We start from the raw sequence: 12,094 nt of genomic DNA, 5'->3' as shown, positions 1-12,094 counted from the left end.
AAGAGCCCCACCCCATGTTTAATAGGATCCCATTCTAGTGGAGTATTGCTGGATGATTTCACCATCCCCTTCTTGTCCAGCTGCGGGGATACAGCTGGATTTAGTCGGAGGGGGAGACGCGAAGGAGGCTCTTTCCCGGCTGCCCGCAGTCTCCACTGCAGCCAGAACCTGGCAGAGACGAAGCACCTGTGCGAGCGGAAACTTCCCCGTCCCTCCAGGCGCCCTCTTCTCTTTGCCAACTGCAAGTCCCCGCTCTGCCCTCCCTTCGCGCAGCAGAAGTAGCTCCGGGGGACTGAGGGGGCGGGGTCCGTCTGCCTCCTGCGCCCCGGGATGCCCGGGCGCGCCTAGGCTTGCGAGCGAGTGCAGCCGGGCCGGGCCGACACTGCCAAGCAGCCCAACCCTCTTGCCTTAGCCAGGGCGCCCGGCGGCCGGTGCAGTCCTCACTGCGGGTCCCTAGGGGGCGTAGCAAGCGCGGAAGGAGGCCTGAGGGGACCCGGGAGGGAGGGCGCAAAATTCTACGCGGGCGGGCCCCCGATAGTTTGAAAACAACTGAGGGGGGTCGGGATCGGGGCCCGGGCGGGGGGAGGGGGGAGTAGCGGAGGGAAGAACGGGACACGCCAGAGCCACCTCGGCTCCTCCAATCAGCTCCGGGCTGAGGGCGGCGCGTGTGGCCGGGCTGTGAATGGGAAGCGGCGGCGGCGGCGGCGGCGGGTGAGTGTTGGCCGCGCTCTCGCGGCGGCGGCGGCAAAGGCTGGAGGGCGGCGGGCGGGCGGAGGCGCCTCTACCCTGTCTCACTTTTCTTCAGGGACAGCGCCACGGAAGGAATCGGGCGCCGGGGGTGGGTGATGAAGGGTCCCCCAGACCTTCCGGGGGCACTCTTTCGGTGCGGACCGAAGGGAGGGAGGGAGGGAGAGGGACAGTGAGAGTGGACCCCCCCATCCCCATCCGCATCTGAGGGGATGCTCCCCAGTGTGCCCCCTCCCACCTCCAGCTGTTGCGGCAGAGGAGGACCCTCGGACGCCCTCTACTCCTCTTCGCTGCTCCTGGCTTCTAGGGATGTCCGAGGAGTCCGGGGCTACTGGGGGAGGGTGTCCGAGGCAGCAGTTCTTGGGGTGACTTGTGAAGCGCGAGCACACACGCTCTCCGCCCTGCACCCCAGTATTCTCACCATCTCTCTCAGGACGCCCCCAGCATTCTTACCCCCGTAATCCCAGCAGTTCCCTCTCCCCAGTCTTTACCCCCTCTCCCCTAGGACGCCCTCTTCCTAGCATTCTTATCCCTCTAACCCCAGGAATCCTCTTTCCCCAACATTCCCACCTTCTCCCCCACGAACCCCCTCTATTCTCCAGCATTCTTACTCTTCTCACCCTAGGAGTCCCCTTTCCCCAATATTCTTACCTCTTCCCCCCAAGAACCCCTTCTCCCCAGTGTTCTTACCGTCCAAACCCCAGAAGTCTCCCTTTTCCCAACATTTTCATCCTTTCCCCCACGAACCTCCCCCCATTCTTAATCCCCCAACCCAAAAGTCCCCCTTTTCCCAACATTTTCACCCTCTCCCCCAAGAACCTCCCCCGATTCTTAATCCCCTAACCCAGCAGTCCCCCTTTTCTCAACATTCTCCGCCGCTCCCCCTAGAATCCACCTCTCCTAAACGTTATCACTACCCTCTCCCAAGCAGTTCCCTTTCCCCAGCATTCTCCCCCTCTCTCCCCAAGTACTCCTTTCCCCAACATTCTGCCCGACGTCCAGCAATCCCCTCTCCCAAGTATTCTCCCCCTCTCCCCCAAGGAACCCCTTCTCCTCGGCATTCTTACCTTCCTCACCCCAGCAGTCCCCTTTCCTCAAGATTTTTCCCCTCTCCCCCAAATACCCCACTTCCCAGCATTCTTACCGCTCCTTACCCCAACAGGCTCCTTCCCCTAGCATTCTCGCCCTCTCGCCCCGGAACCCCCTCTTCCCAGGATTCTTACCCCCTCCTTACCCAATCAGTCCTCTCTCCCCAGCATTCTCACTCTGTCCCTCCAGGATCTCCCTTTCCCCAGCCTTCTTACCGCCCCCCCCCATACCAGCAGTCCCCTTTCCCTAGCATTCTCACTCGTCACCCCAGCAGTCCCCCCTCCCAAGCAGCCTCGCCCTCCCCACCTCAGCAGGTCCGCTACCCTGATTGTCCCCACCCTTCCTCCACAGCATTCTTATCCTCCTCTCCATCATACCCCGCAAGTCCTGGGGTCTTTCACCCCAGGAAGACATCCCCTCCTCTACCGCGCCAGCTGCTAGAAGAGGTCTTGGGCTGGAGGGGTTGTCCCTCACTCAATTCCTCCTCTTTCTTCACCCTCCCCTTCACTATCCTCAGCTCCCTCACGCTCTATGTTCACCTACACCTCCCTTTTGAACATTGGGTGCTCTCGACTGTCCTTCCGAACTGCCTGTAAGAGTTCAGCCTTAGATGTGTGTTCCCTCCCCTCCCCTCTCATTTCTCTATTACCCAGCCCTAAACCCTTGTCTCTGAAACGTTCCCCTCTCGCCCTTCCTTGCCAGTACAAACCTTCCCTCTTCTTCTCCTCTAGCCTCTCCTCCCTACTCTCCCCTAGCCTCTCCTGCACACCCTCCCACACCCATGCCCACCCTCAGTGGCTTCTTCTTAGTCCTCCTCTTTCCCCCCAAGCTGCCCTCTCTATCATCGCACACCGCAACTGGCCACCCTCCCTGCCAGGCCGGTTGCAACCCGAGCGAGAACTAAGCCACTTACCTGCCCGAGACAACCCTTTTCATTTCCTAACCTCCTCTGTCTGCTCTCAGTACAGATCGTAGCTTTTTTGTATCCTAGAAAAGCGGGTACGCTTGCATATTTCTGGGCGCATGCAACTAAGAGGTTGCAGGATGTTTGGAGACTCCCCTATCTACTATCCTAATACTAATTTTGCAGTGGTCTGAAGTAAACCGTCCCTACGGGAGGTTGATAATAAGAGTGCTTCCTTCCGTCCCTTTTCTTCTATTTGTTGGGTTTTTTTCCCAAAGTGGTAAAAGAATGTAATATTTCACAGGGAATTGAAACCTGGAAACTACCGTGATCAGTGACAATCTAATGGGAATATAGTTTTCGTCCTCTTTGCGGTATGTGAAAGGTACTCTCTGGCTTGCCGTCTTCAGTCGCTGGCTGGGTAGAATGGAACAATCTCGTGTTTGTTACAGTGCTGCGATGAAGGATCCAGATTTACCGAAATCCTAGCCAGCGTCAGTAAACTTGCACTGTCTCAGCCTGTGTGGAAGGCATTGGATGTGACAAGGCAGAGAAACATGTGTTTCACATTTCTGACTGGTTGTTTTGGCGCAATCAATACTTCTACAAGATACATTGATTTAGATGGCGATTATAATACAGTCATGCACACGGAGTATTGCCTTCGGGTTGCATGCCAAGTGAGCACAAACCACCAGGTCCTTGCCTCTTATGAGCAAGAGAAGCCAGTATCCCCCAAACTTCAGCACCGGAGCAACAGGAATATAAGTTCCCACTTAACCAAAGAAAGCCCAGCCTCACAGTGGGCTGGGAAGGATGATGATGAAAACGTGCGTTCGGATCTGAAGGCAGTCAGGGAGGATATAATGATTGGAAGAGAGGTCGGAGGAGAGATTATGGCACGGAGGAATAGCTGGAGAAAACAAATGATAAAGTTCAACTTATGTTTCTTTTTCTTCTGTCGTGGATGGTGGGCGTTTCTCTTGCTTCAGCTCCACATGTTTCAAGCACTGGCACAAGGTAGGACCCAGAGATATTTTGTTCATATAGTCATGTTTTGTCCTATCTCCTTCTTAGAAATTAAGAAATGCTGGTTTAGAAGGATGGCAATTTTTTGCATTAAAGAATTAACTGGAATAGGATTTGTGATCAATCAATATTTTCTGCATGGTAGTGGAAATGTCTGTGTGATCCTTTCTGTATATGTTGGCAGCTAGCTCCAAGCCCAATTCCCTTCCTTGCCTTCCTTTTTCCTACCATCTTTTTGTTTGAGGAATCATTGCTTCATTAATAAAATACTCATCAGCCTTTACCTCTCTCTAAAGTTGTGCCAAAAGAATAATTGAGCCTATCTCTGGGGACAAAGGATTAACTTTAGACTGTGTTTTAATGAAAGAATCAGAGCAGAGAGAAGTCAAGAAAAAAAAGGCTTACATAGTCCTAAGTAGCACTAACTCAGACATGTAAAAATCCTTTTACAATTGAGAAGCATGGTAGGTAAGCTTTGTTTTTATTATCATTCACTTTCTTTTTTGGAATTGCCAGGGAACATTTTACTGTTTCAAAATTGCAACTGATTCATACCTAGGTTTTTCCACACTAGAGACTCTCCCATGCAACTGCGTCTCTAAATGGTAGGTGACAAGCCACCAATAGACATGAACTGTGAAGTGTCAAGTCACTTTAAATTTCAGTTATTTTCATCCCCTTTCTCTCTCCTTCCTCCCTCCACTTCCTCAGTTCTCCTAAATTGTTGAGTTCATTTGGATGTGTAACAGAACAGGTGTTAAGACTGGTTGTGCAAAAGTTTAAATGGAGTTCTCACTTTGTTTTTGATTTTTGGACCCGTGTTACTTTTACTTTTGCTTGAACACAGTAGTGGCTTCTAAAGTGAGGAAAGATGATCTGGTGACTTGAAATGTTGAAGTTAATGAATGTTTATAATATAAATTTTTCTATTTTGAAGTATTTATTCTAAATCAAGAACAGTCCTTATTCCATTTAACATCCTATTTCATTAATGTTTAATGATTTTTTAAAAAACAAACAATGTTTAACACTTTTTTAAAAAAAATAACATAGCTATTTTCCATTTAGCCTTTTCAGAAACTTAAGTAGGTGCTCCCTGACAATTTGGTGGAACATCATAGCAAAGAGCTCTGTGTATTATCAGTTTTAGATAACTATATATGGAAGGAGGGTATCATTAAGCTTTTGTTGATCTTCAGAGTTTATGGAATTTATATAATTATATAAAATCTTCCATTTTTAAAGATTTTTTTAACTCAGGAGGAAAAAACTATTCTCTGTTTTAATAATGAGTTTCCCATTCTTAATCTGCTCCTCTTTTAGGTATCATCATTTTTCTCTAAACTACTTATAAGGGCTTTGTAAATGAATGCTTTTATTGTTTTGTTATATGAAAACAGAAATTGCTGTATTGCTGGTACTATACTGCTTGTTAAATCTGTTTGGAAGTTTTAAATGTCACTGTTCTTTTTTGTTGTTTGGCTCAGTTTGAGAACATTTAAAAGTGGTTCTATGTCTTTAAGTTGTCAGAAGACATAGACTTAAGTAAAAAGTGTCTGAATCAGTGTAATATTGTTTTTCCATTTGTTTTCTGATAACAGTAACTTGCACCTTTCCTTGGATCAGTAAATATGATGCTCTTGAAGCTTTGTAAGTTTAAATAGTTGGGACGAGTTAGCCAATGCTTTGTTTTGCATATGTTATAGATATGGCAACTTTTTATCAGTTTCATCTATGCATAGGAATTTCTAGGACTACCAATTTATATTTTTATAACTAAAATGGTAATGAAAAGATAACATGTCCTTTAAACAACAGAAGCAACAATTACATTTTGTGGAAAGAACTTATTACTCATACTCCACAAAAACATTTGCAAGTGTTTTGCATTTACATGGTTTATAAAAGTGTACTGGTCTTTTAGAGAATAGAACTTCAAATAGGTTGTCACAAATTTTAAATTCATTGACAGGTTGCTGTTCTCTGCTCTCTGAAATGTGTGATATATCCATCATTTTTTATATCATATTGAAAATTCATATTACAGGGGAGATGTCACTATTTGACAAAAGCTCATGTATCTTGAAAATGAAAATTCTGGTGCTGCTATAGAGATTTCTGATGGGATGATGAGTTGGTCATATGCGCAGGAGTGTTACATGACATTTTCTTGAATCTTTTATCAGATAAAATACAGCATTCTAAGTGGAAAACTTATGACTACGCTGAAGTCGAGTCATAAGTACTATTTTATTTCTGTGTAACTAGACAAAGTTTTTACTAATTTATTCTGAATTTCTTGAAACACTACATCAGTTTCTCATGACACATTTGGAAAAAAATCAAACTAGCAAAATTGCATGTTTAATACTGAAATTATGAGTAACTTGTGAATCCTTTGTGTGATGAACAGTTTTATCTAGGAAAACTTTCAAATCTAACTTTAGAAAGTTAACACTATTATTTCTAAATTTTATCTCATGAATAATTTCTTATGATTATTTTATATATGTTTATTTGTGAGGATTTTTTTAAAAAGCACTATGATATTGTAGTTGAGATAAAAATCTTTTATTCAAAATGAAAGTATTGTAAAATATGTATTTTACTAGCTTTGTCCACTGAGGAGCTAGAGCTCAACTTTTGGAAGTGTGACTTTTGGACTAAAAGATAGTTGAGAGATGCCCATGAGATCTTTTGGCCTGTTGACAAGGATATTATTTCTGATACTGTTTTGTAGATACCTATGCCTACTATTGAGTCAGAAGAAACCATAACATATATTCAAGGATTGTATTGAGCATTAGAGTAAACGTAGCTCGTTACTCTGTATTAGTTACTGACTCTTTAGAGTCCAACATTGGTGTATTGTCACATCCATGCCACATCAGTGATCACTGGTATTCATTATAAAAGAAAGATAAAGTAACTAATGTGGTTTAATGAGAAGAAAAATTGCTAATATTTTTACATTTAAATACTTATAGGACTTTAGAAATATGGTACTGGGCAGCTAGGTGGTGCAGTGGATAATGTGATAGCCCTGGAGACAGGAAGACCTGAGTTCAAATTTGGCCTCAGACAGTAGCCACATGACCTTGGGCAATTCACTTGACCCTATTTGCCTCAGTTTCTTCATCTGTAAAATGAGCTGGAGAAGGAAATGGCAACCCACTCCAGTATCTTTGTCAAAAAATTTCTAAATAGGGTCATGAAGAGTTGGACACCACAGAAAAATGACCAAACATCTTGAACTGGCCTGAATACTACAACCTCATATTTAAGGCAATCCTTATATTTTGAAGAAGAGAAATTTTGAAAATTTCAGCAATGTACAATTAAAGGAAGCACCAAAATATTGAATGGTTGTATTACCAAAAATTCTTCACTAACGTCATCTGAATCCCTTTTCATTTCCTCCCTAACTACTACCTGATTTCCTCTTATGCTAAGTATTGAGTTTAAAAGGGATAGTCAGGGACATCTCTGGGCAGGTTACATGAATGGAACAGAGAGGTTTCTTTAACCTGGTAATATTGCAGAGAAGAAACAATGACATAGCTGCCTGCTTCATGGAGAGGATGGTGAATGGGGACGATTGGGAGTCCCACTCAGTTAGGTTGAGATGGAGTTGTGAAAAAGTTTAGAGCTTTTTAGAGACCTATGGGATCAGGAGGAAAGGAGAGAGAATGAAATTCAGGATAATGTGTTAATAATTTTCAGGACCTCCAGTAATCACTGTGAAGGGAGAACATTAACTGTAAGAACAGATGCTGCTTCAGGAAAATTTTATTTATTTAAAATTTTTAAAAAATTTTATTCTGAATTTAAGAAATAAAACAAGCATTTCCATAATATAGTAAAATAGAAAAAAAGATGATTGCACATGAAACTGCAAATCCATTATGTACAACTTGCTATTCCTTTTAAATATATAATAAAGTTATCATGCAACTTTCTTTTTTTTTTGTCTTCACCTCCCCTTCCCCCAGAGATGGCTGTGTGTGTGTGTATATATATATATATATATATATATATATATATATATATATATATATATATATATATGTATATATATATATGTAAAGTCATTTTATTCATACTTCTATTTATCAGTTCTTCAAATAATATTGTTTCTATTATGTGCAGGTGGCTGAGTCTAGTGTCTAGAGGAGATAAACAAGACTTGATCCCTGCCCTCAGGGAGTTTACAATCTAGCAGGAATTATAAAACACATAGATAACCATAATACATATTTGAATATAGTAATTATATAAGAGCAATCAAAGTGTTATGAAGGTAGATAGTGTGTGTGTGTGCGTGTGTGCGTGTGTGCGTGTGGAGAGAGGGAGAGAGAGAGAGAATTTTTAGAAATTTTTGTTATTTGCAAGTTACTAGATCTATGATGGAATCTCTGGGCAGAAGGCATTTGAATTTGGTTTTAACTTTTTTTATTTCCACATCTCTGCTTTTTCTTCCTAACATCCTTAATTAAGTTCTTTATTGCTAGAGCAGGTAGTTTGTTGCCATCACCATGATTGGACACTAGGGGTACACTAACATTTACTCTTAAGGTGGAAAATTTCTTTAACATGTACTCAGAAGTGATAGAAGGTTTTTAAAAAGAGCTTTTGTTAAAACTAAGGTAACACATGAAAGAAAAAGCATAAAAAGGAAAAGTTACACAATCCAGTTTTCTGAATTAAGTACCAAGCTAAATTAATCTGAATCGATTAATCTTAATTAACATTAAGATTAATAAATTAATCTAAGGTAGCTGGATTTGCTTGCTATGATTTCAAATGTGGGTGAATCATCAATTAGAATTATATACTGTTAGTTAGGAGGGCTCCTTGGGTCCAGATGGTCTAATCTCTTACCTTGTTTAAGATTCCCCCGCCTTCATCTTCTCTGTCAAGTGATTATCAAATTTCTTTTTGATCATTTCCAGTTATTGGAAACTCACAACTTCTCACAGCAACCTATTTAATTTTTGAGCTGCTTTAATTTCTGGAGAGTTTATTAGCTTCCATGTAACTTTGATTTATTGGTCTTAGTTCTGTCCTTTGGAACTTCATAAACAGTCTAAATCTACTTGATGCCTTCTAGATTGGTGTAGAAAATAAGGAGGATAGCAGGAATCCCCAACTCAAGGGATGTCAGGAGAATTTGTAGGTCATGGCTGGACCACATAGCTGTACGTAAAAACATGCACTCTATCCATAATCAAACTAAGTTCTTCACCTTGCTCCGAATTCTGCTTTTACCCTGCTTCAGGACCTTTCATATTGGTACCTTTTCAGCAACTTTTTGTCCTGGAGAGCTGCCTTGGGGCACTGAAAAGTTAAGTGTCTTGGTTATGGTTATACAATCAGTATGTATCAGAGGTAGGACTTGGGCCCAGTTTTTTTCTGATTCTGAAACTGGTTCTTTATCCATTATGCCAAAATGCCTCTCATTATGCAATTGGCTAAAATCTACACCACTTTTAAAAATGAACTGCTTACAGGGGCAGCTAGGTGGTGCAATAAGTAGAGCACCGGCCCTGGAGTCAGGAGAACCTGAGTTTAGGCTTACTAGCTGTGTGACTTTGGGCAAGTCACTTAACCCCAGTTGCCCTGCCTTCCCCTCTCCAAAAAAAAAAAAAAGAAAAAAAAAGAAAGAAAAAAATGAACTGCTTACTAAGCCAGTCCTGTACACAGCAATGAATTTCAATAATCATAAATTTTGGTTCATGGTATCAGTTTTTTGATATCTTTTTGAATCATGATTTTGTCATCCAACATATTGCCTATCTTTTGAAATTTTCTTATGAATAAATTTGATAGTCATGACATTTATCATTATCTAAGTCATTGATAAAAATATTGAATGAGAGGAAAAGGTGAAGACAGAGTTCCATGGCAGATCACTGAAGACTTCCCTCCAACTTGGTATCAGTCTATTAATAAATGTTCTTTGGGTTTTATCATTCAACCAGCTATAAATTAACCTACTTGCACTATCATGAGGACCATATTTCTTTATCTTCTACAAGAAATCTCATAAAGGGCTATCAGATGTTTTGTTTAAGTAGAAATTATGTGACAAGGGCTGTTATAGTTCAGGTGTATTCATACAGGTGGGAGATAGCTAAGCATGTAAGTATTCTTTGTATAGTGGGTAAGTGTCTCTTAAATTCCCTGTCTTGACCACTTTGGTAGCCCCAGATGGATAAAAACCCTTTGTCTTACTGCTTTGACACCCTGCCCTTTCCAATTTGTCCTTTATAGTGATGCCTGAATCATTTTTCTAATGCCTTTATTTGGTCTTTCCATTGCTACCTGGGCTCATCTATCAGATAGAGTAGGAACAAAAAAGCTTTTGACTGTCTTTTAATAAAAAGACATTTGATTTTTATTGATATGTTTTTCCCCATCACTTTCATTTCTGAAAATATTTCTCTCTTGTTTCTTCTCCTTCTTTGTCACCCCTTACATCATTCATACTGTCTCCTCCTTCACTTTGGTCTTGGTTAAAGAGATAGGCATTCTTCTAGACAAGGTCAACTCTTTTACTTGTACCCTTGTTCATCCTTCTCCAGCAAATGGTCCCTGTTCTCATCTCTGTTCTTTCTCATGTTCAGTCTCATCCTACAAATATACCCAGGTATCCTATCCTAAAACAAAACAAAGAAAAAAAAAGCCTTCACTTGGTCCTCCTAACATTGTTAACTGTTGTCTTATATTTCTTTTCCCCTTAATAACTAAGCTTCTTTTGCAAGCTATCTACACTTGGTGCTTCTGTTCTCTTCTCTCTCTATTAGAAACTGCTTGTAATCTAGCTTCTGAACTTAACATTCAGCTAAACCTACCCTACCTAAACTCACCAAGGGTCTTTTAATTGACTAATTTAATGTTTTTTCTCAATCCTGGTCCTTGACTTTTCTGCAGTGTTTGATGTTATCAATTATTCCTCCCCCGGATACTCTCTCCTCTGTAAGTTTTCATGAAATGTCTCTTTCCTGGTTCTTCTTTGTTTCACTACTCCTCAGACAGCTTTGCTAGTTCTTTATCCATGCAACATCCATTACTGTATGTATCACCCAAGACTCAGTCGTGAGTCCTCTTCTTTTTCTCCTCTATAATTTCTCACTTGGTGATCTTATCAATTTCTGTAGGTTCAATTATCTTCTCTATCCAGCCCTTGTTTTTCTCCTGAGCTACAATACTCAACCATAACTGCCTTTTGGACATCTTAAACTAGATATCTTGTAAATGTTTTAAACCCTGTTTTGGACATTGCATTATGTCCAAAATAGAACTCATTATCTGTTCCCCAAATTCTCCCCTCCTTCTGAACTTCCCTATCACTCTTGAAGGTACCAAGATCGTCCCAGTTACCTAGGCCTGCAATATCAATGCCATCCTCAGTGCCTCACTCTTATTCACCTTACATATCCAATCAGTTTCCAAAACTTGTTAATTTCTACCTTCACTGCATCTCATATATGCTCCCTACTCTCATATGCCTTTTGACAGGCTCTTATCACCTTTCATCTCATCTATTATTATTGCTCTATAACTGGTCTTTCTCAGCTTCTAAGGTGATTTTTCAAAAGTTTAGGTCTGACCAAATCAACCCCCTCCCCCTGCCTTCAGCCTATCTTTCCCTTCATTACCTCTGGAATAAAATATGAACTCCTCTTTTTTGGCATTTATAGCTCTTCATAACCTGGCTTCCTCCTTCCTTTCTAGTCTCATTACACTTTACTGTAATCCATACTCTATGATTTAGCCCCATTGGCATACATAATGACAGTCCATGTCAAATCTGCTCCTTTCCTCTGGCTGGCTCCTTTACCTGCCCCTTTACCTCCTCCTCTAAGTTTTCTTAGCTTCATTCAAGACTTTGCCCAAATGCAATTTTTTTTGCAGGACTTCATTCCCACTTCTCTTATCTATTAGTACCTTCTGAAATTATCTTCTCTCTACTCTGTATATATCTTGTATATACCTATTTAAATGGGGAAATTCAGAAGCTACTACATGAAGAGTGAGAACTCTACAGGGTCTACCAGAAGGATAGTTAGTCTGTTTCTAAAATGGCAATGTTTAACACCATCAAAAGTAAAGTGCAAGCAGAGCTTAGAAAGATGCAGGATTCATGGCTCAGTAAAAAGGCAGATGAACTTCAGTTTTATGCTGATAGTAACAATTCAAAGTATTTTTATGATACCCTGAAGGCTATTTATGGGCCAAAGACCTTTGGTGCATCTCAACTATTTAGTACTGATGGAGCCACACTGATCAGTGATGAGAACATGATCCTATAGAGATGGGCTG

General features: G+C 41.6%; 1 protein-coding gene across 2 annotated transcripts in view; it reads left to right on the top strand.

Moving 5' to 3' along the window:
* The first annotated feature begins 3,297 nt into the window (after nt 1-3,297).
* The window catches only part of SDK1 (sidekick cell adhesion molecule 1), a 1,168,267-nt gene continuing 1,159,470 nt past the window's right edge, over nt 3,298-12,094 (top strand). For both annotated transcript variants that reach the window (XM_036741470.1, XM_036741469.1), the window contains exon 1: nt 3,298-3,760. In XM_036741470.1, the coding sequence (XP_036597365.1) occupies nt 3,298-3,760 (463 nt within the window). The remainder of the gene's footprint in view (nt 3,761-12,094) is intronic.

This window comes from Trichosurus vulpecula, chromosome 1 (genome assembly GCF_011100635.1).
Source record: "Trichosurus vulpecula isolate mTriVul1 chromosome 1, mTriVul1.pri, whole genome shotgun sequence".
Classification (NCBI taxonomy): domain Eukaryota; kingdom Metazoa; phylum Chordata; class Mammalia; order Diprotodontia; family Phalangeridae; genus Trichosurus; species Trichosurus vulpecula.
The sequence above is the reverse complement of the archived record's forward strand: the minus strand, read 5'-3'. Positions and strand labels throughout refer to the sequence as shown.